Raw genomic sequence first — 23496 nt, forward strand, 5'->3', positions numbered from 1 at the left:
CAGCTAAATTGAGGGTCGTTTGTTTTTGTAAGAGACGAGGACACACAGGCGAGAGTGTCTCCGTGTGGAACAGCACCTATTATCCATGGATACGAGATGAGAGGTGAGTCCATTTGAATCTAGTCTGAATGTAAGGGTAAATAAAGCGACAATTACACCGCAGTGACATTGTCATTAATTATGAATGGGAATGTAACACCCATGTTTTACTTTTTCTATGGATCTAGTGATCTATGTGGATCACTGGCATTAAAAATCCCACTTAAAGGTGCAGTAGGGGGGATTTTTGTGAGGTTATTGATCAGTAATCTTATGTAAATGAAGCGATTGTAAAGAGAAACAAACCTCTGCATCTCTGCGTGTTTTCATTGTGAAATCTGGCCCCTGATGAGAGATGATGACTGACCAGTCACAAGACAGAGAGAGGGGGTCACTCTTTATTTACCTATGTTTTAAATGTGTTTATTTAAGGAAAGGGACAATGCATATTATTAATAAACATTAACATGCAAATATGCCAGATTATAGCCTGAGGGTATTTTCCATCTGTAGTCCCTTGGCAGGTTGATGTTATGAAAGGATAAAAATGAAAACACTTTCTGAGCTCACAGAAATACAAAAGTTACATTAAGGAGGAAATATACATGCATACTCTTATAGTACATACATACACATTTAAAAACAGCTGCACATAAACCTACAGTATTATACTCTTATGATGTACTATTACATTGTCTGTGCATATACATGTCCCTTCACTGAGGACTAAAATAAAACTAAAATAACAAAGGGTTCCAAAGATAAATGCAATAAGAAATGTGCTAATATCAACAGAGAGCTTCATTTGCCTGATCAGAGGCGAATGAGAGTGTGTGTGTGTCCTTGTGTCGGCCAATAGAATACAGAGCGTGATTGGATTATTGATTAAAGGTGCACTTGGCAGGATATTTTCACCACTTTTGATCAATAATTCTATTAAAAACGTCTGCAACTGCATATTCAATTTGATGGGGGGAAATTTGGCCCCTGACAAGAGACTTTGGCCAATCACAAGGCAGTTCAGTGAAGGGGGGTGCTCTTATTGCTTTGCAAAGAGGTCCCTCCGGTGAACAGATCGCTCAGATTGCTCTAATCCATCATAGGCTATGACTGTCTCGGCTGCAAAATTAACAAATTAAAAAAGAAGAAGAAAAAAAAGTCACAATATTCCCTGTATAATAAATATAAGAAACATGTCAGGGAGTTTCAGAGACAGCAGTTGCCTCAAGTCATCTGTCATGTCTGAAACAAGTGTGTCTGTTGGTGTTCATCCAGTAAGAGGAGCTTAGCTTATGATCCTAAAACATGTAATGACCTGGGGATTACATTTATATATAAATTGAGAGAGCTTGAAACTCTGAATGTGTATGTTGTTATTGCGGATGTAATTACTTGAGAATGTTTGTGTCTCTTGTGTTTCCTCAGACACCACGATGTCACATAAAGAAAGCAACCTTTACACGTACGACTTCTGTGACGCCGACCATCCAGCCCAGGTCCTCGACGCTCTCAGGCATTTCTACATCAGCGGCCTGTTCACTGACATTTCTCTCCAATGCGGTGACTCGGGACAGGTGTTTCACTGCCACAAAGCCCTGCTGTCGGCTCGCAGCTCCTATTTTAAAGTCATGTTCACGGCTGATATGAGGGAGAAGTCAAACAACAGCATCACATTGACAGGGGTGGACTGTGACGTGCTCGGTGTTCTGGTGAACTACGTGTACACGGCTCAGCTGTGCATCACTGAGAGCAACGTGCAGAGCCTGCTGGAGGCCGCGGACCTCCTGCAGTTCCTCTCTGTCAAACAGGCCTGTGAGGAGTTTCTCATTCGCCTCTTGGATGTGGACAACTGCCTGGGAATCCATGCTTTTGCTCAGCTGCACCTGTGTACCAGACTGGAGAGGGAGGCCCGTAGAATGATGCTGAGCAGGTTCACCGAGCTCGTGCAGCAGGAGGAGTTCACAGAGCTGGACCATGAGAGGATGAGTTTGGTTTTGGCTGGCCAGAACCACACGGTGCAGAGGGAAGATGTGCTGATAGATGCTGTTGTCAAATGGGTAACCCATGATTTGGATAATCGGGTTCGCCATGCCGTAGATTTGCTGCACTCCATCCACCTGGACCTGGATGAGGTTTATTTTAAGGCTACTTTGGAGGTGCGCAGGCAATGCTTGCTGAGGAATGAGGACACATTTAAGTCTATAATAAACAAGGCTTTACGGTCTAAAGGCAAGGAGATGTCTGAGAGTAGAAAAATGTCTTCCAGCATGTATATCATCGGTGGATACTACTGGCACCCTCTTTGTGAGGTCCACATCTGGGATCCAGTCAGTAACACATGGGTGCAAGGAAAGGATATGCCCGACCATGCAAGAGAGAGTTACAGCATTAGTTCACTTGGAGCAAATATATATGTGACTGGAGGTTACAGAACAAACACAGTGGAGGCCCTGGACACTGTTTCGATTTATAACTGTGACTATGATGAATGGACTGAAGGCTGCTCCATGCTAACAGCGAGGTACTACCATTGTTCTGTGGCTTTGCACGGCTGTATTTACGCTATCGGAGGCTACAGAGGAGGAGCCCCGGAGCGAGAGACTGAGTTTTATGACCCTCTGAAAAAGAGATGGTTTCCTGTGGCCAAAATGATCCAAGGTAGGCAAATAAAAGATGACTGAAAGGGGGGGAGAGAATGAATTAATGGTGAGATACACTCTCCATCACAATATGCTTTAAGTCTGAGGTTTTTGGTCATTTTGCATGATCGATAAATGGAGGTTCCACTGGTACACACTGTAATTGTAGATGTTTGTGTTCCAACAACTTTTGAACTGAACTGTATAATTGAACCTTACAGTAAAAGGTCCTTTGATTCTTATAAACTGTGGTTCAAAGAACATTCTTAGCCTTTCAATCCCTCGATGAAGATTATGCTACATGACTGAAAAAGCTGGACCTGCTGAATGAATGGAATCTTAATACCCTTTATATAACCATCAATTCAGAATGTTTTAGTATATTCATACCCTCCATTAATAACATTATCATTTAAATAGAATATTCTTAACCCAATGTCCACTTGAGTCTTTCTGAGCAGTATAGTCGTAGGCCCTTGATCAGTTGACAGTTTTGCTCAGTTGTCCAGTAGCAGATTCAGTCCATTGACATTCCTGAATCCCCAGTTAAACATCAAGTAAGGTGTTTCGTTGTTCCATTGTTTCCTTTTCAACACAGGTGGAAAGAGTACTGAAATATTCTTCACAAGTAAAAGTACCCCTATTTTGATAAAATGTTTACATACTGTAAGTAAAAGTAAAAGTACTGGTCTGAAAATGTGTAAATAAGTAACTTTGATTTGTTGATGTTTGATTAAAGCCAAACCATAACAAATTAAAGTGCTGACAAAATCAAATAGTGAATGTAAACACATAAGGTATCAGTCAACATGGGTCAAAGGTCACGCAGGAACCTTAATTAGTGCCAATTCACCTGTTCTCATCATTCACTACCATTTTTTAAATTCAGTTTACTCAGTAACAGATGTGATTTAAAATGCCGTGTAGTATAGTACTTAAAAAAAAACATATTTAAGTAAAATTATACATTTCTAATCTATTCTACTCAATTATAGTAATGCGAGTAAATATAATTCATCACTTTCCACCTCTGCTTTTCAACTTCAAAATCAACACTTGCAAGTATCACATGACCACATGTTGTTTATAGTGAGGAACCTACAGACAGTTTATAGATTTATAGAGTATCTCTGTGGTTTTCAGACTGCAAGTTCACTGTTTTGGTTCATCCTTTATTCAGTGGACCAGGGTGGTCTTAGCAAATGATTAAAAAAAAAGAAAAAAAAAAGGGTATTTCCCTCATGAGTTTTTGGTCAGCAAAGGTGAGCTCGAAGCAGTTAATATTGAACTACGGTTGACCAGAAACAGAAAATAAATGAAAGAGTTGCTCTGTGTCTGTTCAATGTGTAACCCCGCTAATGAGCTCACTGTTTAATCTTTGAAAGCTGATAATGTGACAGTGTTTGTTGACACGTTGCCCCCAAGTCAGTCAAATAATATATATTTTTTGTTACTGACACAATGTGTTGATGACGACATGACCTCTGGTTTCTTTGAAGGTGTAGGAAACGCCACCGCCTGTGTAGTCGGGGATAAAATCTATGTGAGTGGAGGCCATTATGGGTACAGAGGGAGCTCCACCTGTGAGAAAATCCAGGTGTACAAGCCCGATGTCAACGAGTGGAGCATCATTACAATAAGTCCACATCCAGGTATGAGATAAAGGCGAAGGTAACGTTGGGGAATCAATGGCGTGAAGACCTGAACTGATTCAAAGTGTTTCTGTTGTCAGAGTACGGGCTGTGCTCTGTGTCTCTCAACAACAAGCTGTATTTGGTGGGTGGACAGACGACCATCGCAGACTGCTACGACACAGAGAGAGACGAGTGGAGGCCGATATCAGTGATGAAGGAGAGGAGGATGGAGTGTGGGGCCGTGGTGATAAATGGATGTATTTACGTAACAGGGGGATACTCCTATTCAAAGGGGACTTACTTGCAGAGCATTGAGAAGTACGACCCTGAGCTGGACTCGTGGGAGATTGTGGGGAATCTTCCCAGCCCAAGCAGATCCCATGGATGTGTTTGTGTTCACAGTGTTTGATGTCAGGCCTTTATCACACATGTCTATTTATTAGTCATTTTGTGCCAAATGAATGAAAATGTGCACTCTATTCTGTTAGAGAGTGCAGCTGTCAGGTAATTGTCAGATATGATGCCAAGCTATAGTGTTTATGCTGGATAAACTACACATTTGCCAAACGTAGCATATAGAAACAACTGTGTAACATAAACTCAGGGACTACTAATATTTTACTGAACATTTTGGGGTTATTTCTGCCCTTATCAATTGACAGCAAGATGGAAAAGACACCGTGACTATATTTGACTCTCATACCAATGATGCACCAGGACACATCAAAGCTTCTATTCTTACTGAAGCCCCAGCACCAGACTATTGACAGTTAAATAACATGCAACTGCAATAAGATTCCTGCTTAAGTTTAATAATTATAATAAAATTTAGACTTAATATAAGATTAACCAGCTACTGATAAGGTTTTTATTTGGTCCCAACACTGTTGCAATGAATTGTTTTATTCACAGAGGGTTATATTATGTACAGTTTTTGCAATAACTGTTCTACAGAGGTGCTTATTCACTGTTGATAGTGTACTCATGCACTATTGTACTGAGCAATATGCCGTTTTAATTATTTTGTCCACGCCCTTTTATATCAGTGGAAATCCATCCTGCAAAGATGATAATTCACACCACTAAAACAAGTTCAGCAAAACAAAAACGTTCACAATTGCTGGATATATTGTTGAACTGCTGCATTCATTTTGTTATTATTTTACTGTATTAAATGAAATAGAACATGGTTAAATAAACAGAAGATAAAATGTAATATCATGATTAAATGTGTAACTTAAAAATAAATACATAAATAAATAATGCTGTGTGGGCTGTGATTATAGCACCACCCTGAGGCAACGAGCTGCATTACACAGAAGCGCACCATGGTCCCAACAGTATACGCTTTTTTTTGGCCCTCGCGACTTGCTGTAGCACGCAGTTCTACAACGTGCATGAAACGAAGTGCAGATTTCTGATCTCAGCACAAAAAAACTCCACTGCTCCCGCGGACTCGGTGTACAGTAAGTTTGACTTTTAAAAGATTTAAAGCCTCCACTATGGTTTCTTTATTTTACCCGGTAAATGTGGGTACTGTAGGTTTATCAAAGAACACAGTTGACAATAGTTAACGTTTGGCGTGTTCCGTGCGGCATGCTGCCGTGAGAGCTTACGCAGAGTTACGCACAGTGTAAATGACGAAAATAACTTAACATGGTGAAGTACATAATTATCAAAGTCAGTAAAACATGCACAGCCAGTGGGTTTAGACGCCAAACAGGCTGCTTTTCAGTGTACAGCCGGTGCTTGAACGCTAAGCTAGCATGTTAGCTGTTAAGCTAGCTGCACCGCCAGCATGACATCGGGATATATGAAAATGATCCTCCTCCATAAAATGCCTTATTACTCACGTTTTATTGATTGATACACGTTTTGAATGTGACTTTGATTTATATTTTTTATGTATCATTAAAAGACGTTTTGGGCGATCTGTGTAATGTTTTTTCAGCATTTAATTGCTGAAAGACAGACTAGTAAGATCTACTGTGGCTACTGAAAAATAAAGGACTGGTGCTGTCTAATCTTAAAAAATATAAGTCATTTTCATGGAATGTGATTTAATGTAACATAATATAAAATTGAATCTGGATTGTTTTGAAACAGAAACTGCAAGTATCCACATTTTGAGCAGCCTCAACCACTGAATATTTCGTTTAATAACTTACAGGCTGTAGGCTAATGACATTGTGTATCCCAGGAATTCAACATACAGACATATTTGTGTTTCATCAATACTAAAATGATATCTTAACTTTTTTGTATGGATGATTGTTTTCTACACAGGATAACATGGCAGAAAACCAAGAGATGTCTCCTATTGAAACGAAAGTTGCTCGACAAGTCGAGGTAATTCACATGTTGAAATTTGTGTGTTTTGACACAACTGTTAAATAATCTTATTAACATGGGTCTTCATTATCATCTCTAGTACTACTTTGGAGATCACAATCTTCCAAGGGACAAATTTCTCAAAGAACAAGTGCAGCAGGATGATGGCTGGGTGACTTTGGAGACGATGCTTAAATTCAACAGGTTTGTAATTTTTCTTTTCATTGTCTGTTGTTAAGTAAATAATCTGTTGTCATTTGTTACTTATGTCTCTCGTAACCTGTTTTACAGAGAGCTTTAGATTCAGTTGTTTATGTTGGTGTATTACCAGCAATCACAGTGGTGTTAGTCACCAGTGGTGTGGTTGTTTTTGTGTCGTTTTTGTGTCATTTTTGCTTTCAGGCTTGAGAGTGTAAAGAGATCGGTTGACTTTTAGATGACTGTAAACCAAAATACTGTGACAAAATTGTATTAAATGCTCATGTGCCTAACAATAGATTAGTAAATACTTTGACATCACATTTAGCAACAGAACAAAAAAAGATAATGATGACTAATCAGCCGGCAAACCCAGTGTATGATTCACGATGGGTAGGACAATATTAGTGTATTCCCTCATCCTGTCCCTAAGGGTTTGTGTTGCCACGCAGCTAGGTCACATTTATCCACTGCATGCACACCAACTAAAAGTTGTTACGCTTTAACAATATAATTTTGCTGATTCATAACTCTAATTTGCTGGCTGCATGTAAAGCTGGGCGATATGGAAAAACATTGTATAATGTAAACTTTCGTATTATTCAATATCGATGTATATCACAATACAAATTGCATCAATATTTCTCTCAAGCTTATTAACGTTTCCCCTTTACTCAGAAGTGAAATGTGAAGGAAAATGTTGTTTTGTCAGCGTTTTTGTCGTATGGCAGAGAAGACACTATGGTCTGCTGTTGTGGTGCAAACATCACGTTACATCAGCTTTAAAGGGAAGGCAACTGGTATCTACTTGGGTCCTAGACTGGAAAGTCTTACATTGTTTTCTCTCCAGGGATGGCACTGCTTCTGTTGTCTTCCTCTTGGTCTTCTTCCTCGTTTGCGTGTGGCTGTGGTCAGGTGGACACTTAAAAAGTCTTAAATCCAATAATTTGAATTTAAGGCCTTAAAATGTCTAAAAATCTCATAAAAGGTCTTGAATACAATTTTGAAAGGTCTTAAAAATCTATTAACATTACTTTTATTTAAAACATGCATAAACTTCAGTCTCGATTTTATCGAGCACTACTAGCTAGTGTGCTGTGCGCGCGCCGCGGTGTTACAGCTTAGCATAGCAGGGGAGAAAACTTAAGCCGAATAGCTTGCATAAGATGGGTAAGTGCAAGTTCAACAATTTGTGGCTCCAATTTTCCTTAATGTCTTATGTACATTTTCAGCAGTATGGATGTGAAATGGGTCTTGAATTGTATTCATTATGGTCTTTAAGTCCCTAAAGTGTTAAAATATTTTATGCCGTTGGTAAGACTGGGCTTAAACTGTTTTACTCCTTGTTTAAATTGTTATACATTTTTACATTTTATAAATTTTTATTCCTCTACCAGATTGAAGTCTTTGACCGCAGACGGCAGCGTCATTGTTGCAGCCCTCGAGAAATCAAAGAGTGGCCTTCTGGAAATTAGCGAAGACAAGACAAAAATCAGGAGGTCTCTAGATAAACCCTTACCAGAAATGAACGATGAATACAAAGATGTTCTTAAACACAAATCTGTGTACATCGTAAGTTTACATATCTCCATTGAATCAAATCACCCATTTTTACTGTTTGTAGTTGTTACTTTGTCAGGGATCTAAACACCTGAACTGTTTTTTTGCATCTAGAAAGGGTTTCCTCTTGAAACAACCCTTGATGAGATTCAGGAGTGGTTGAATGGGAAAGGTGCCATAGAAAACATTCAAATGAGGAGAAACCTGCAGAGGCAGTTCAAGGTAAAATTTGAGTTGGAGACAGTTCACGCTCAAGTCAACATTTTTCCTGTGTTTGTTCTGGGAACCTCTTATATTGTGTGTGTCTTCGCAGGGATCAGTGTTCGTCTGTTTTGACTCGGAAGAATCTGCCAAGCAGTTCCTTGAACGTTCAGATATCAAGTCATTCAAAGACAACGAAATGCTTGTGTTATCAAGGTAGGTTGTGTTGCTTCTTTATGTAACCTTTAGCTAAAGAGGATAATGTGTGTGATTAAGAGAAGAAATAAGCAAACAATCAGAGAAAGGGTTTAAAATGCCATGCTTAAAAAATGTATTCCTGACCTCTCAGTGTATCCCATGTAGAGGTGGGCAAAATGTTTACCCAGAGAGCAATGAAAAATAGTTGTTTTCCTGCAACTTTGTCAATTGGTAATGATCTGTAAGCAACAATGAATGACTTAAACAATTAAAAAAATATATATTTAAAGTTTTTTGACTAATAATTGACAAAATTCAAAAATATATTGATTATTTTGTGTCCATATCACACACCCATAGTCCCATCAGCCCCTTTTGGGTAACTAATTGATGAAAGTTGAGATTTTAACTTATTTAAAGATGCTGTGAGTGCCATGGATGAAACATTTGAAAATGAAAAACTAGTCCAAAGCACACTTGTGCAAAATGTGCTGTGTAATAAGTTTCTTAACATGCCTCATCAGCCAGGTGAACAGATCATCTTGACAAATTAGACATGCTCACTAACATGGATTTATTTGTGTTATGTATTAGTTGTATATATTTGCTCAACCGCAAATGATGCGTTTCCCAACCAAGTTATGTTTTGGTTCCAGTAGCTACTTATAACATTGTTTATTCCATTAAATCAAGTCATGTAATTTTGCCTGGCTATGTATTTCATAAAATATATTAATCACTGGATTGGTGTTCTGCTCTTAGGGAAGACTACCATGCAAAGAAAGCAGAAGAGCGAAAACAGTACAAAGCGGAGACAAAAGCAAAAGCTAAACAGTGAGTACATGAGTAATATTGTTGTCTTCATAGGATATGATGAATTTTGTTAAAACAACAACATGCTAACAGAAAGTCTTACTTAGAGACAAGGAGCAACAGCAGAAACAGGCAGAGGAGAAAGAAATGGTAAGAACCCTTTAAAGTGTTAACTGGCTTATAAAGTCACTGTGATTTGCTGATTCATACAGGATATTATCACCTTGATAATTATTTATTTGTATTGTAGGGTCTGCTTTTGGACGAACAGACGGGTTGCCTGTTGAAGTTTTCGGGAGAGCTTGAAGATGTTTCAAGAGAGGACTTCCATGAGTTGTTTTCAGGACATGGAAAGATTAAGTGGGTTGACTTTACAAGAGGGGCCAAAGAGGTAAATTAAATGTCCACTCCTTCGGTTTTTAACTTGGAGTGAAAAAATGTTGGTGTTAAAATGTGTTTTTTTTTTTGTTTACCGAAGGGCACCTTACTTTTCGATGGAAATGCAAAGGAGGCATTTGACAAAGCCAAAGAGGCAAACAAAGGGGAGTTGAAAATCAAAAACAACAGCGTTACATGGCAGGTGCTTGAGGGAGATGAGGAGAAAGAGGAACTCAAGAAAATTATTGAAGCTCAACAAGAGTCCTACAACAGGTCCAAAGGCAGAGGTGAATACAAATTTAAAACGAAATGATTTATAAATCACGAAGTTGTTAGATAATAAGATTAACATTCATTACTTGGCACTGATGCTCTCTGTGTCTTTTTAAGGTGGGAGAGGGCGGTCAGGTGGCAGAGGAAGAGGTGGACGTAGAGGAAGAGGTGGCAGAGATCAAGGCAGAACACAGTACCAAGGCAAAAAGACTAAATTTGATAGTGGTGATGAGGATGATGGTAAGTTCAGCATTTTCAGAATTTCACATTGTTGGTGTCTGTGGCAAGATTACCTTCACAGTATGATCATTAATCTACTTTGTGTTTCTCTTCAAGCACCTGCAGCCCCAAAGAGAGAATTGGAAGATGCTGATGGTCCCGCAGCAAAGGTCGCCAAAACAGAAAATGGATCTTAGTCATTGGGTCACACTCAGAATCTTTTTTCTTTTGTGAAAACATTTATTATAAACAGTTAAAAATACAGAGACAACTTAAATCCATTCCGGTGAAAGCTTCAGGCTTTGGAGAATCTTAGGAAATCCACCTGGATGTCAACCTGAAGAACAATTTGTAATGGTTATCAATTTCAGCCTTTAAGTCCCTGTATATTGTGCCTCCTACATTTATTATGTACCTTTGTTTGTATAATGTTTTGATTTTATCATATCCAACGCAAAACATGAATTTGATTTCACTGGGACATTTTAGTTGGTTTTGTAAGGCCTGGGGAGTCGATGCCCCATTATGTGTGTTCTTTCTTCTTTGTATAATTCTGATATCAAGTGAGAACATCTGCTTTGGTATTTTTTTTTTTTTAAGTTTGCATATGTGAATAGCAAATAAAACATTTACAAAAGTAAATCAAGGTCTGCTTAATTTTTTATTTGTTTCCAGCTTAAGATATCTAAAACTAATGTGATGCAGCATGTGCACTTACCGATTTCTTTTTGTGGAACTTGTACGATGCTGGCAAGTCATATCTGAGTTCTGTAAAGAAAGGACTTAGTCAGACTTAAACTTTTATTTCTGGAAAATGTGTACAGAGTTTCTCTTACCTGCTATTACCTCCATCTTTACTCCCCAGTCGTTTGCTTTCTTCTGTATGTGCTGTAAGGAGATTTGACATGGATTTAATTGGATCTATTTTGTTTTTTTTCATGATTAACTGGTGATGTGTTGAACTCACCTCTCGCGTTGATGTTTTATGAAGTGAGTACACTGCCGTCTCTGCCATTGTTATTGCAGTTTTTAGGAACTTCATGTCCATTCCTTAAATATTGAATAAAACAAATGTAAGAACTACATGTAACATTATGCTACACTGCAGAAATAAAGATATTTTTTTAATAACGTCTTTCTATAACAAGTGTAGGTACTCTTGTATTATGCAAGTTGTATGTTGACACAGGTTAATAAATCTGTGCATTTGCAGAGCCTTTAATGAAGGGAGTACTCACCTTGATTGTGTTTTGTCCCAAATGGTGGATTCATGATAACGGTATCAAATTTTTTGCCATAAGCATCTGGCTCAAGGGAACACAGATCACACTGAACCATGTCCACATTAGGAATCTCAAATTCCTCTACATTTCTTCTGAATATGTCCAATGCATCATCGTCGATGTCAAAGCCAATGCAGAGTCTACAGAGGAGGGAGTGGGAGTTAAAATAGGACTGCAGCAATGATTCAATGACCAGCTATTGTGACAACCAATTCATGTTTTCCTTTAATTTTAGTAAATAAATATTGGTGACTAATAAATAGTTATACAATTATAAATAGTTATTTAATACATTTTAAAAGTGTAAAGGTCAGTCTCTATGACAATGAACTGGATTTCATTTGAGGACAGACAGAAGACAGTTGAGGTCATGTTTTAAGTTTGGGAAACACTGATCAACATGTTTATCATTTTATGGACCAAACAACAAATCGATCAACAATCGTTCGTTACAATTCTCTCACCCTGCATCAAGCATCGCAGCCCCGATGCTGAGGACCCCACAGCCACATCCCAGATCTGCCACTAGTCTCCCCTCAATGTCGTCGAAGGTATTGTGGATTGTGTAAAGCATGCATGCTGCGGGAAAAACACGCATTAATTTAATGACAGACACACAAACGCAACAATGATCAACACGTATCTCTTCACACCTGCAATATGCGGACTGGTTGGGTATTGCTCAAGAAGGATTTTTGGTTCTTCAAATCCGTCCACTTGCTGTAGGCAACTCTCCAACTCTTTAAGTTTCATGTCTAGTTACTATGACGTCCACGACCTACGTGGTTCCTTTCAAAAAAAGCCCGAAATAAATCATTTTAAACGATATTTTTCAGCTGAAATTTTTGACAAGTGTGTTTTGGAGCATGTACAGAAACAACTTCCGGGGCGCGTGCATCCACAAAATAATCCGACTTTGAACAGCCCGTGTGATTACAGTTCCTACGCACGCGCATACAGGTTTACTCTTGTTGGGTTTTCCATTCATTTGTGTTTATATGTGAATGTGCCAAATAGGTCACAAAAATAAGTAAATCACACACGTAGTTTGCGCAGCTATTGTTGGAACACCAGGTTTGTGCAGTGCCTCAGAGCAACTTTCACTCACATCATTCCAGTTTAAATATCAGTGATAACAGAAGGAGACCGAAATAAAAACATAAAATCTAGTGGTGCCCTACGACTATTGCACATTACTGTATACATCTTAGTCATTGCCTTGATGATGATGATAGTGGGACGGTCCCGCGCACGGTAATCAGTTGCCTAGAAACAAGAAAAACAAAATAACAGCGAGGTGACTGTGCATAAATCGAGGCTGTTCCAACACGGAGACAAACTGCTGTGATTCTGTTGGATTGAATACGTACGCTAGGTTCAGTCAGAGGCTACGAATACTTGAAAGTACATTTATTTGTGTTCATAGTACACTACGCGTATCATTGGAAGTCCGCCAGTCGACAGCGACGCAAAGAACGGTATCGCGAGAAAGCCCGAGAACATGGATGCAAGACAACAAAAATAAATTTGTGGACAGCAAGCCAGAGTGCATGATGGCGGCGTCGCTGCTGCGCCGGGACAAGAAAGCCACTGCCGCCCACTTTAAGGCAGACTTAAACCGTACTGACAATAGCCACGGGGTCCGACAACTGCAGAAGCTTCTTGACGTGGTGCTAAATCCCGAGAAACCAGCGGGGGACACAGAGGCTCTTGACTGGTGTAAATGTCTCATTGCTGGAGGGGAAGGTTTCGAGGAGTTCTGCGTAACGGTGCGGTCCTATGACAACGCGACTCTGTGCGGCTTGGTGTGGACGGCTAATTTCGTGGCATATCGATGCCGGACGTGTGGCATCTCACCCTGCATGTCGCTGTGTGCGGAGTGCTTTAATAATGGAGACCACACCGGCCATGACTTCAACATGTTCAGGAGCCAGGCTGGTGGGGCCTGTGACTGTGGAGACAGTAATGTCATGCGAGAGAGTGGGTAAGTCCAAGCTAGCTACATGCTAAGCTGCTAAGCTACTATCTGTCGGTTAGGGCCAAGTATTGTTGTGACAGCTTTCGTTTTATATTAATATTTGCGCAGTCAACGGCAGCTTCCAGACAATTCTGAGATATGCTGGTGATTTAGTGCTAATTTGATTGTTGCGATGCACTTGTCTAGGAGTGGACGATGTTTGTCCAAAAAGGCTATCGCTCTCTCAGTCAGTGTCGATAATTATCGAGATGACAGGCGGTTTTAAGACTTGATTTTTGCTCTCGAGTGAAAGTTGTAGAAACCATTAAGTTGTGGTTTTACCCTTCTGTTAGGTGGAAAACCACAAACCCTTGTTAAACTGAAATACCCTGACTGCTCACACAGGTACACAGGTCAGCTAATTAAGGTGTAGCCCTCTTTATGCTCTCGATTTCTCAATGTTATTGACCGATTTAAAACCGTAATCACGGCTGCAGTTTTCTGTAGTTAATCAAATGAATGTTCGTGAGTACAATGAACATCGAAAACCTCTATCAGTCTATTATTTTATTAGTATTTTGACTTTCCTCAAATCCCTTGAGAATGAGTTGAGCCCAAACTACTGACGCAGACGGTAGATATTGTTGTTAAACCCGATATGTCTGATGATGTCAAGTCTTGTGCAATATGTCAAAGATACCTAGCAGTTTGTATGTCGCAATTGATTATGCCATCTGTATTGCATTTTTTTTTTTTTAAATACCGCTCATATTCTAAAGCTGGAATACTCCCAGATCCATTTTAATATGAGCCCTTGTCTGTAATCTAGATAGATAGATACTTATTCTATTAGAGCTATTTTCACAATCGATTAATCTTTCCATTATTTTCTCGATTTATCGAGTAATCCTTTGTTCCATAAAATGTCAGAGAAATTTAAGAAATGTTGATCAGTGTTTGTCAAACCTGGAAATGATGATATTCTCAAATGTCTTGTTTTTGTCCACAAACCAAAATGATTCAGTTAATGATTTCTTAACTATCTGGAACAAAAGAACTAGAAACTATTCACATTTTAGAAGCGTAAACAATCAGAAATCTTGTTTTAATCATGAAAATTTTTTCAAATCGATTATCAAAATAGTTGACGATTCATTTAGTAATCAATTAATCGAGTAATTTCAGTTCTATTTGGTATGTCAATTTTTTACCATATCATTTTTAAAACCACACGCAAACCTACCATTGCCATTTGTCCATTACAAAGCTTATTTTCTTATAATTGTATAGTTTTAGCTGTTAGGATGATCTATACAGAAAAAGTTTTGCAAAGCCAATATATGTCTTTCTCTCTTGCAGATTTTGCAGACGACATCGGTTGAAAACTGGAGAAAATGTCCCTTCTATACCTCAAGACCTTCTGTTGATGTCTGAGTTTGTCCTTCCACGCTTCATTCAATGTATCATACAGTATCTGAGGGATGGATATGTTGAACCAGGTGATAATACTAAGGAGAGCTTGATACAATTTCTGTGTGTGTTTGATACCAATAGAACGACCTTGAACTTCTACAGATACTGATATCAATCCGATACAATCTTTTACCTCTTACAATAACTTTTCTTGGAATAACACATTTAGACTGATGCATTAACTGCCTTGCTTTGACCAGCCATTACAAAAACATAATGCTCCATCAGTGGATATGTGCATCCTTCACTCACATCCTGGTAGTGGTGCTCCGTGTGGAATGTTCTGAGTGAAGCATTTATGTAATATTTAGGGTTTGTGGATTATAATGGATTTAACTTTTTTCCTTTTCTTACATCTCATCTAGTGATTGGTTCGTCCATTAAGAACAAAATAGCAGTCTTCTCTTAGTATCTGTATCTCGCAAATAAAGCATACATTTACCTGAGTCTTTCCAAAACCTTGATATGTGGAGTGATTCTCCAATTAAACATATAATGTAAACCATGGTCTGCTATGAAAGATGGATATTGAGTGTCACACAGATGTTTACATGCGCAATTGTGCTACAAAGATGTCTGTGCAGATTCTCATCTCGTGTTTACGCTACAAACTACTTTGCGTCATGGCTTCTATCATTATCTTGCTTTACCAGACACTTCAACGGACAGAGATCTACAGAAAGTCCTTCAGCAGCTGGAGCCTCAGATCTCGTTCCTGGAGGAGCTAACAAAGATGGGCGGAGCAATGAGGACTGTACTGACGAAGATCTTGACCAATCTGCAGACATTCAAAGAGCTGAGCATGGGTAAATATCTTCACTATAGTATTTGAGTTTCTCTGTCAGTGGCGCAAGGCCGTATGTTATTGTGCTGATCTTACTTTTGTCTGTTGCCGTACAGCCACTATTCAAGAGGAAATGGTAGATAAAGCTTTTATAAGAAGCCGTATCCTGAAATGAGAAGGCATACTAATTAATCACGTCTCTCTATCAAGTAGAGGAACATCCGTCTATATACCCGTCTGTCTGTCTGTCTGTCTGTCTGTCTGTCTGTCAATCGCATAACTGTCCAACGATTAGCTGGACATTAGCTTGAGACGGATGCTGCCCTCATCTTTCTTTGATCTGTATTCAGGTGACTTCTGCAACCATGCAGTAAATTGCACAGTTAAGCGTTCTTTGTTCAAATAACACAGCAGCGTGTGCAGTGTTGACTTTGTTAGGATTAGAAACACAGTAGATGCCTGTTTATCTCTTAATCATATATCTCTTGAATGGGTCGTTTAACAGGCTTCAAACTTGGGAGGTGATTTACTTTGGGCACCACTGAAATGCAACGGTACGGGTGGCGTTTCACAGGTCACTAAAAACGCAAAAAAACAACAACCTTTGGCCTGAATCTTGAATGAAACTATGATCCCTTTTACACCACATTCTGCTCATTAGCTTATAATACTGGTTTTGTTTTGTGGTTTTGTTTTTTTTACATATTGAGATGTCAAAATTACAGCTGTTAGTGCATTGTTTAATCATTTGCCTCTTTGTTGCAGGCCAAGAGGAGAATTTGTACGCCAAAAAGAACTATGACAAATACTTGTCAGCGTTAAAGAATTCAGGTCTGGTGTCTGTGGAGGAGAAAGCCCAAGGTGCTACTGCTGATGTCACGGTTGGTGCTGAAGGAGGTGCAGGTGCAATGGCCCTTTTAGGTAATTTAACATACTGAAGAATGTTATGAAGAAATCACCCTGAAATCTGTTCTGAAATGTTTCGATAATCTCCATCATACATTCCTCACAGGGGTCAAAGCCCTGCAGGTTTCAGAAATAAACATAATGTAAAAAAGTGCCCTTCTTTTACTCACAGTAAACTAAAGTGCTTCATCATAGCTATTACAGATATTATTTCATTCAATCTAAACAAATACACTCTGTCACACAAACTGTCAATACATCACTGATGGAGAGAAACACACTTTGCATGAATAATTTTTAAATCACATGTCACATGCATGTTTTTTGAACAAATTTTGAATACATCTTTTTTATAGGATCCACTGCACCAGGGAGCCCAGATGAGTCGATTAAAGAGGTTTGTTTTGTTTGTCCACAGAAGCATTTTAACTTGAATTCACATTTCGGTAATTTCTTATTAGCACATGAGTGATTTTATTTATTAAATATAAACATTTTTGCTAAGTACCCATCATGAAGTGATCTTGTTGTTACTGTAAAACTGTTTTATTCATTTGTCTTTTTATGTATCTGTACTCTTAGGAAGACCAAGACGCAGGACAGTCGGTTGGTCAGAGGAAGAGGGTTAAGCTGAGTAGCAGTACCAAAGGTAAATATAAAGAAAATACAATACATCAATAAATAGTACATGCACTCTTTATTTTATTATGTTTATTTCTTGCCCTCAGACCCAAGGATTATTGAATCTTTGAAGCATAAATGCTTTCTGGAGGAGTTGCTTTTTTGGACAATAAAATATGAGTTTCCCCAAAAGATGGTCACCTTCTTACTAAACATGTTGCCAGATCAAGATTACAAGGTATTTCTTTTCTACGTATTTACAAAAGTGAAGCAATATAAATGTTGCTCTTGTTTTGATGTAATGTAATAGCTTTTTCATGGCATCAAATATCACTTAATTGAAATGCAAATCGAATGCTCCTCCTCAACAGACGGCACCATAACGTAAGCTTTAATTGTCTTGTTTTTCTCGTTGGCAGATCAATTTTACAAAAACATTTGTTCAACATTACGCATTCATCATGAAAACACTGATGAAAAGCCACGAGTCAGACACCATGTCCAACCGCATTGTACATATTAGTGTTCAGCTGTTCAGCAACGAGGAGCTGGCTCGACACATGACCGAGGAGTGTCATCTGCTGGATATAATGGTCACAGTCCTCCTCTACATGATGGAGAGTTGCCTTATTAAAAGCGAACTCCAAGGTAAGCTATCCAACTGTTAGCACACCTCATCGCACTTTTGCAATCGTTCTTTTTTTTGGAGGAGGATGAAGCAGGGGACGGAGTGATTCTCGTTCTAGTTTGAATCGCCACACACCGCTACTTTGGCACTTTGGCAGTACGCGTGTAAAACCTTTGCTTTATAAACAGAAATTTGAGTTTTAAGATATCAGCTTTAACTATCACCTTGCATGTGAATTGCGTGATCGTTATTATTTGCGGTCTCTCCTCTTAGTGTTTACTAAATCGCAGCTGAAGCTCAGAGGGGATCAGGCTTTTGCAGTTGCAGCCCTAAATTGTGGAATAGAGTGCAATTACACATTAGACAATGTCTAATTTTAAACCTCTTTTAAAGACTCACCTGTGTTCTGCATTTGAGATGGTGTCGTTCTTTTGTTCTGCACAATTTGTTTCTTTTATATTTTTATTTATTTTTATTTATTTTTATTGCTGTCTATTTAAATTTACTGCTGTAGAGCCCTTTGGTCAAATGTTGTTTTGCTCTTTATAAATAGATTTGAAAAAAATGCTCTTTATAAATAGATTTGATTGCATTTCTAATTTCTTTCTGATCCACCGTTGGTTATCTGTTCATAAAAACTGAATTAGTAGACCACATGGAGCAAAATGCAGCAGTTAATTATGTATTTATAATAGTTATCAATTAAAAAAACATGCACAGATGTTTCATCCCTCTGGCCTTTCTTATTATTACAGGCTCTAAATGAAATGAGATTGAAGGTTTCATTTCAGTGCTTTTACAATCCTGCAGTTTACATTATTCAGTATTAGCAACCTGGTGTAGAACTACATACACGTCTCTTTCTTTTTACGTTATGCATTTAAATAACTTGGACGCAATGCTGTCCGCTTAATGTGCATGTCTGTGTTTTTTTCCCTAATTAGATGAAGAGAACAGTCGTCATGTTGTGGTGAACTGCAGTGAAGCACTGTTGAAGAACAACACTTACTGGCCATTAGTTAGTGACTTCATCAACATCCTCTCACACCAAAGTGTAGCAAAGAAGTTCCTGGAGGACCAATCATTGTTGATGCTCTGGATGAGCTTTGTGTCATTTTTTCAGGGTAAGTCTTTATATATTTGAATGGTAGCTTCTTTTTTAAAACCGAGTTCTCCATACCTCCCATTCACAAACACACTCTTACACTGAAGGTAGCAGAATTTGACAATGACCGCACTTCATTTACTTAGAAATAATTTTGGCTGTCCAATGTCCAATAGTTTCACCTCTATGCATCATAGCTCAACATGCTGGTGCAACATCTTTCCTTTAGTTTGACTATAAATAATCTGAGTTGTGATGTGCGTGACGCTTTGTCACTGAATTAGAATTGTGGCCGCTGCTGCTCGTTTGCCATGTGAACTCGACCACCGGCCTAAAAATAACACTCAGCCCTTACACAGTGGGCCTGAGTATCCACTTGCAGAGCGTTGAGTGCACAGAGTCACCGTTACATTTTATGCACGTCTCCTGAAACGCTTTTGCATAAATACTATAAAACGATGTATGTATTTATGCGTGTTGATAAACAAAGTGCAATTCTTTGATGTTTACTTTCTTTTGCTAGTTTATGCTGGCATTGAAAGATCATTGACCGTGTGTTGAGTGCAATAACTTTATTTCTTTTTTGTTTTATTCATTTCTTGCTATAACAGGTATGAACCTGAATAAGCGGGAGTTAAATGAACACGTGGAATTTGAGTCTCAGACATACTATGCAGCATTTGCAGCAGAACTTGAGGCATGTGCACAACCAATGTGGGGTCTCTTAACACACTGCAAAGTCAAAGTAAGTCATGTCTTTAGCAGGGCTTTAGAGTGCGACTTCATTTGTTTCTTTGGTTGCACTGGTGCACCTAACATTCCCAGAGTTTCCCATACGTTGATCTATTCTTTGGCGACCCAGAACGTGACATCTTGTTTTTTTTCCCGACGTGATTTTATAAACGCTACTTATCGTTCTGTTCATTCATCTCCCTGCCCCGCCTCTCTCTCGCTCTCAAACACACTGACATGCAGACATGCACACTCAGACTAACAGCTCATTTGTCTGCCCCTTCTCTCCACACACAGCGCATGCAGACTATATCAAACAATAACATGCAGAACAAAGTATTTTCCTCGGTTTGTAAGTTTGGTAGATGGTATTGGCTTGCTAGTACCCTTCTCTATTGGTAATACCAGGCATAGCACAGTATCAACATTATCTTAACAATATCTGTTTATTATCTCACAAGCGAAGCACCATCACTCTTGTATGTGATATCGATGCTGGGAAAATTTGCACCGTCTGGAGTGTGTGTTCATTCACACGGGGGGTGGTGACTGACGGCATACTCCCTACAGTAGACCATAGTACACCACAGTACACTATAGTAATATTCTGTGTGTCTGTATCTTACCCTATATGCCATATGACCACTACAGAATGGTCAGGATTGTCTAACTTAACCTAACTGCACCAGTGCGACCAATGCAAGACTGTTCGCACTCTCAGCTCCTTAGCTTCATGAATTTTAACATCTTGAATTTGTCAACAGGAGACTCAGGAATATACTAAAACTGTGGTACGCTACTGTTTGGAGACCCTTCAGATCTGGTTTGATGCCATTGGCTTCATTGATGAGGTAAATTGAACGATTAATGTGCCGAGCTCATATGCAAGACTTCCTCTCCGCCTAATTCTCATGTCTTGTGTATCTCTCACAGCCTGCTCTAAATCAGGTTACGTTTCACCTGCCTCTGCACCGCTACTATGCTATGTTCCTCAGTAAGGTATGTCAGTAGGTCTTATCTTCTTATCAAAGCATGAGTCTGCAGTGCACGTGTGTTTTAGTGTTGATATTCTTTTTTTCAGGCTATAAAGTGCCAAGGCCTGGACTTGGACAGCCTCCTCCCTGACCAAGAGATGCTGATGAAGATCATGGTGCATCCACTCCAAATCCAGGTCTAACACTAAAGAGCCTACTTACAATTTGCTTTCACTCACACCTCCTTGTCAACACGTGTTAATGCAAACTTTGTTTTGTACTGCTCTAGGCGTGCCTGTCTGAGATCCACAGCAACATGTGGGTCAGGAACGGCCTCCAGATTAAAGGTCAGGCTATGACCTACGTGCAGTCACATTTCTGCAACTCGATGATTGACCCAGACATCTATTTGCTCCAGGTTAGGATTAACTGGATCACATACTTACATTTTATATCAGATTTAGCATTTATTTTTAAATATTAAATTGTGTATTTGTTGTTGTTTCTTGTAACAGGTTTGTGCATCAAGGCTTGATCCCGACTACTTTATCTCAAGTGTCTTTGAGAGGTCAGCCATTTAACGCACACGTTTACTTGTTGCTACATAATGCATTTCAGTTCACAAACAGATTAGGGAGCACTTCATGCAATTTATACGCTGTTTCCTGCCTTACAGGTTTAAAGTGGTTGACCTTTTGACCATGGCATCTCAGCATCAGAATGCCGTGTTAGACTCTGAGCAGGAGAGACCGATGCTTGAAGGAGCTCTGACTTTCTTGGTCATACTCACGAGCCTTCGTATACATTTGGGTAAGTGGTATAACGATAAATGCAGGAAATCCCACAATGAAAGATACCTTTCAAGGTATTTACCTACTGCTGTGGTTCCCAAACGTTTTATACCAAATGCAACCTGAGAAAATATTGAGCTCTGAAAGTAACCCCATCGTCACCAGCGTTAAAAGACAGTGGTGTAAATGGTCTGATCAAAGTCAGCTACGGACTTTTCTTCCTCACATATACTTCAGACACTAGTGTAGCAAAATTAGATAAAAGGTGAAGCAAGGTGACTGTAATTGTTATCAAATTATAATTTTTTTGTTATTTGTTACAGTCAAATATCCTCAGCTCCACTCCGATCACATGCTCGAGCATAAACGGTAGAACAGTATTTCAGATTTTTTCAGAAGTATCACCAGAGGAAGCTCGCGTACCACTGGTGATACATGTACCACAGTTTGAGAACCAGCTCATCTGCTAAGTAGCACCTGCAGAAAGTACAGTGCTTTTGTTTTATCCCTTAAGTAAATTTCACGGAGACATATTGAGTGGTTGCCGTCTAGTTTGCTGCTGGTGAACATTGGAAGACATTACAGAATTATTAAATAATTTATGAATTTGTGATGATACATGCGTTGTATTATAAGCATAAAGTACTTTCCCATATTATGGGATAGTATGGGGCTAGATACTGCTCAGCTGTTTCAACAATGGGGCAACATTCTAAGTTATTTAAATCACAGCTACGTACACCTTGTCAATCTCACATGTTGTTTCAATACTTGCACACTCTTCATCAGAGATATTTTATGTGGACCACTGTTATTACTAGCAGATTTTATGAGGTTCAGCTATTGAAACTGTAATATAATGAAATATTGAGTTAACCAACCAAATGCAATAACTAAGAGTTTAATGGTTAATATAGGGCCCTATGATTTCCGTGTTAACGGAATCGCGGACAGAATCGCGGAATTGGCCAATAAAAATGGAATCTAATGTTAAACGCGGAATTTCGCGGAAATTGACATAATGTGACTGAAATGCTGTCATCGTGAGGAGAAGGAACGTTTGTCTGGAGAAATGTTCCGGGGAACGCTCATTCGTGGCACCACCCGTGCATCTCCTCACAAACACTCACCCGGCCAGGGTCTCCCCCAGTGCGTGTTGCTTGTTTATTTACTTTATATACACTTTTTTTTTCTACACCGCGGAACAAGTGCGCTGCGCACGCATGTAACCGGCGAGCGTCTCCTTGTCCAGGTGCCGATTGAAACTCAAGTCACACCATCAAATACGCCATTATTACGGTTATATTGTTATTGTCAATAAAGATGTTATATTTAGGAATGCACCGATAATTCGGCGGCCGAACCACGGCGAGTAAACTGTGGAACATCGCCTGTTAAATGCTGGGAAGTCTCTGCGCAAAAGTGAAACTTATAAACTCCCCGCGACTTTCACTTCACACCAGAGAACATTGTCTCTCTTTGAACAGTTAACTAAAGACATCGGCTCATCTGATGCATCTGTTATTCCCTTAATTGCAGAGTTGTAGGGGTAATATTGCGTGTAAGAGAAACGATCCAGACGGATACGGAGAAGCGCACGGAGCAGGAGAGGGAGAAGAGTACAGCGCAGGGGCGGTGCGCAGAAATCCGTCTGCACCAGATGAGGGGGCACTACCACTTAATTTATGTTAATTATTTTACTTTTAAATGTGACCAGCATTGCATGGCTTGTTTTAAGATTCACTGGCATTTACTTAAT

At 39.2% G+C, this 23496-nt stretch overlaps 4 protein-coding genes across 4 annotated transcripts in view; 3 read left to right on the forward strand and 1 right to left on the reverse strand.

The window, feature by feature from the left end:
* Nucleotides 1–35: 35 nt before the first annotated feature.
* On the forward strand, nt 36–5451 carry klhl23 (kelch-like family member 23). Its single transcript, XM_083909026.1, has 4 exons — nt 36–103; nt 1465–2697; nt 4178–4330; nt 4411–5451. The coding sequence occupies exons 1-4, from the start codon at nt 97–99 to the stop codon at nt 4719–4721; spliced, it is 1704 nt and encodes a 567-aa protein (XP_083765152.1). The 5' UTR covers nt 36–96; the 3' UTR covers nt 4722–5451.
* A 230-nt stretch (nt 5452–5681) lies between these two features.
* On the forward strand, nt 5682–10732 carry ssb (small RNA binding exonuclease protection factor La). The gene is made up of 12 exons (XM_083908803.1): nt 5682–5778; nt 6599–6661; nt 6744–6847; nt 8239–8413; nt 8516–8623; nt 8715–8818; nt 9563–9634; nt 9721–9763; nt 9864–10004; nt 10092–10278; nt 10382–10504; nt 10601–10732. The coding sequence occupies exons 2-12, from the start codon at nt 6605–6607 to the stop codon at nt 10678–10680; spliced, it is 1194 nt and encodes a 397-aa protein (XP_083764929.1). The 5' UTR covers nt 5682–5778; nt 6599–6604; the 3' UTR covers nt 10681–10732.
* Nucleotides 10659–12623, reverse strand: mettl5 (methyltransferase 5, N6-adenosine). Its single transcript, XM_083908804.1, has 7 exons — nt 12420–12623; nt 12231–12345; nt 11722–11906; nt 11451–11533; nt 11320–11371; nt 11202–11251; nt 10659–10820 (listed from the first exon to the last, which is right to left on the reverse strand). The coding sequence occupies exons 1-7, from the start codon at nt 12517–12519 to the stop codon at nt 10779–10781; spliced, it is 627 nt and encodes a 208-aa protein (XP_083764930.1). The 5' UTR covers nt 12520–12623; the 3' UTR covers nt 10659–10778.
* A 693-nt stretch (nt 12624–13316) lies between these two features.
* Nucleotides 13317–23496, forward strand: part of ubr3 (ubiquitin protein ligase E3 component n-recognin 3) — a gene marked incomplete at its 5' end in the record, with an annotated part of 44123 nt that continues 33943 nt past the window's right edge. Inside the window, 16 exons of the mRNA XM_083908795.1 lie at nt 13317–13750; nt 15083–15222; nt 15850–16002; nt 16746–16901; nt 17243–17283; nt 17469–17535; nt 17615–17745; nt 17927–18155; nt 19080–19259; nt 19852–19985; nt 20737–20823; nt 20906–20971; nt 21054–21143; nt 21236–21364; nt 21462–21514; nt 21623–21756. Coding sequence (XP_083764921.1) covers nt 13317–13750; nt 15083–15222; nt 15850–16002; nt 16746–16901; nt 17243–17283; nt 17469–17535; nt 17615–17745; nt 17927–18155; nt 19080–19259; nt 19852–19985; nt 20737–20823; nt 20906–20971; nt 21054–21143; nt 21236–21364; nt 21462–21514; nt 21623–21756 — 2224 coding nt within the window. The remainder of the gene's footprint in view (nt 13751–15082; nt 15223–15849; nt 16003–16745; nt 16902–17242; nt 17284–17468; nt 17536–17614; nt 17746–17926; nt 18156–19079; nt 19260–19851; nt 19986–20736; nt 20824–20905; nt 20972–21053; nt 21144–21235; nt 21365–21461; nt 21515–21622; nt 21757–23496) is intronic.

This window comes from Microchirus variegatus, assembly GCF_963457635.1.
Source record: "Microchirus variegatus genome assembly, chromosome: 22".
Lineage (NCBI taxonomy): Eukaryota > Metazoa > Chordata > Actinopteri > Pleuronectiformes > Soleidae > Microchirus > Microchirus variegatus.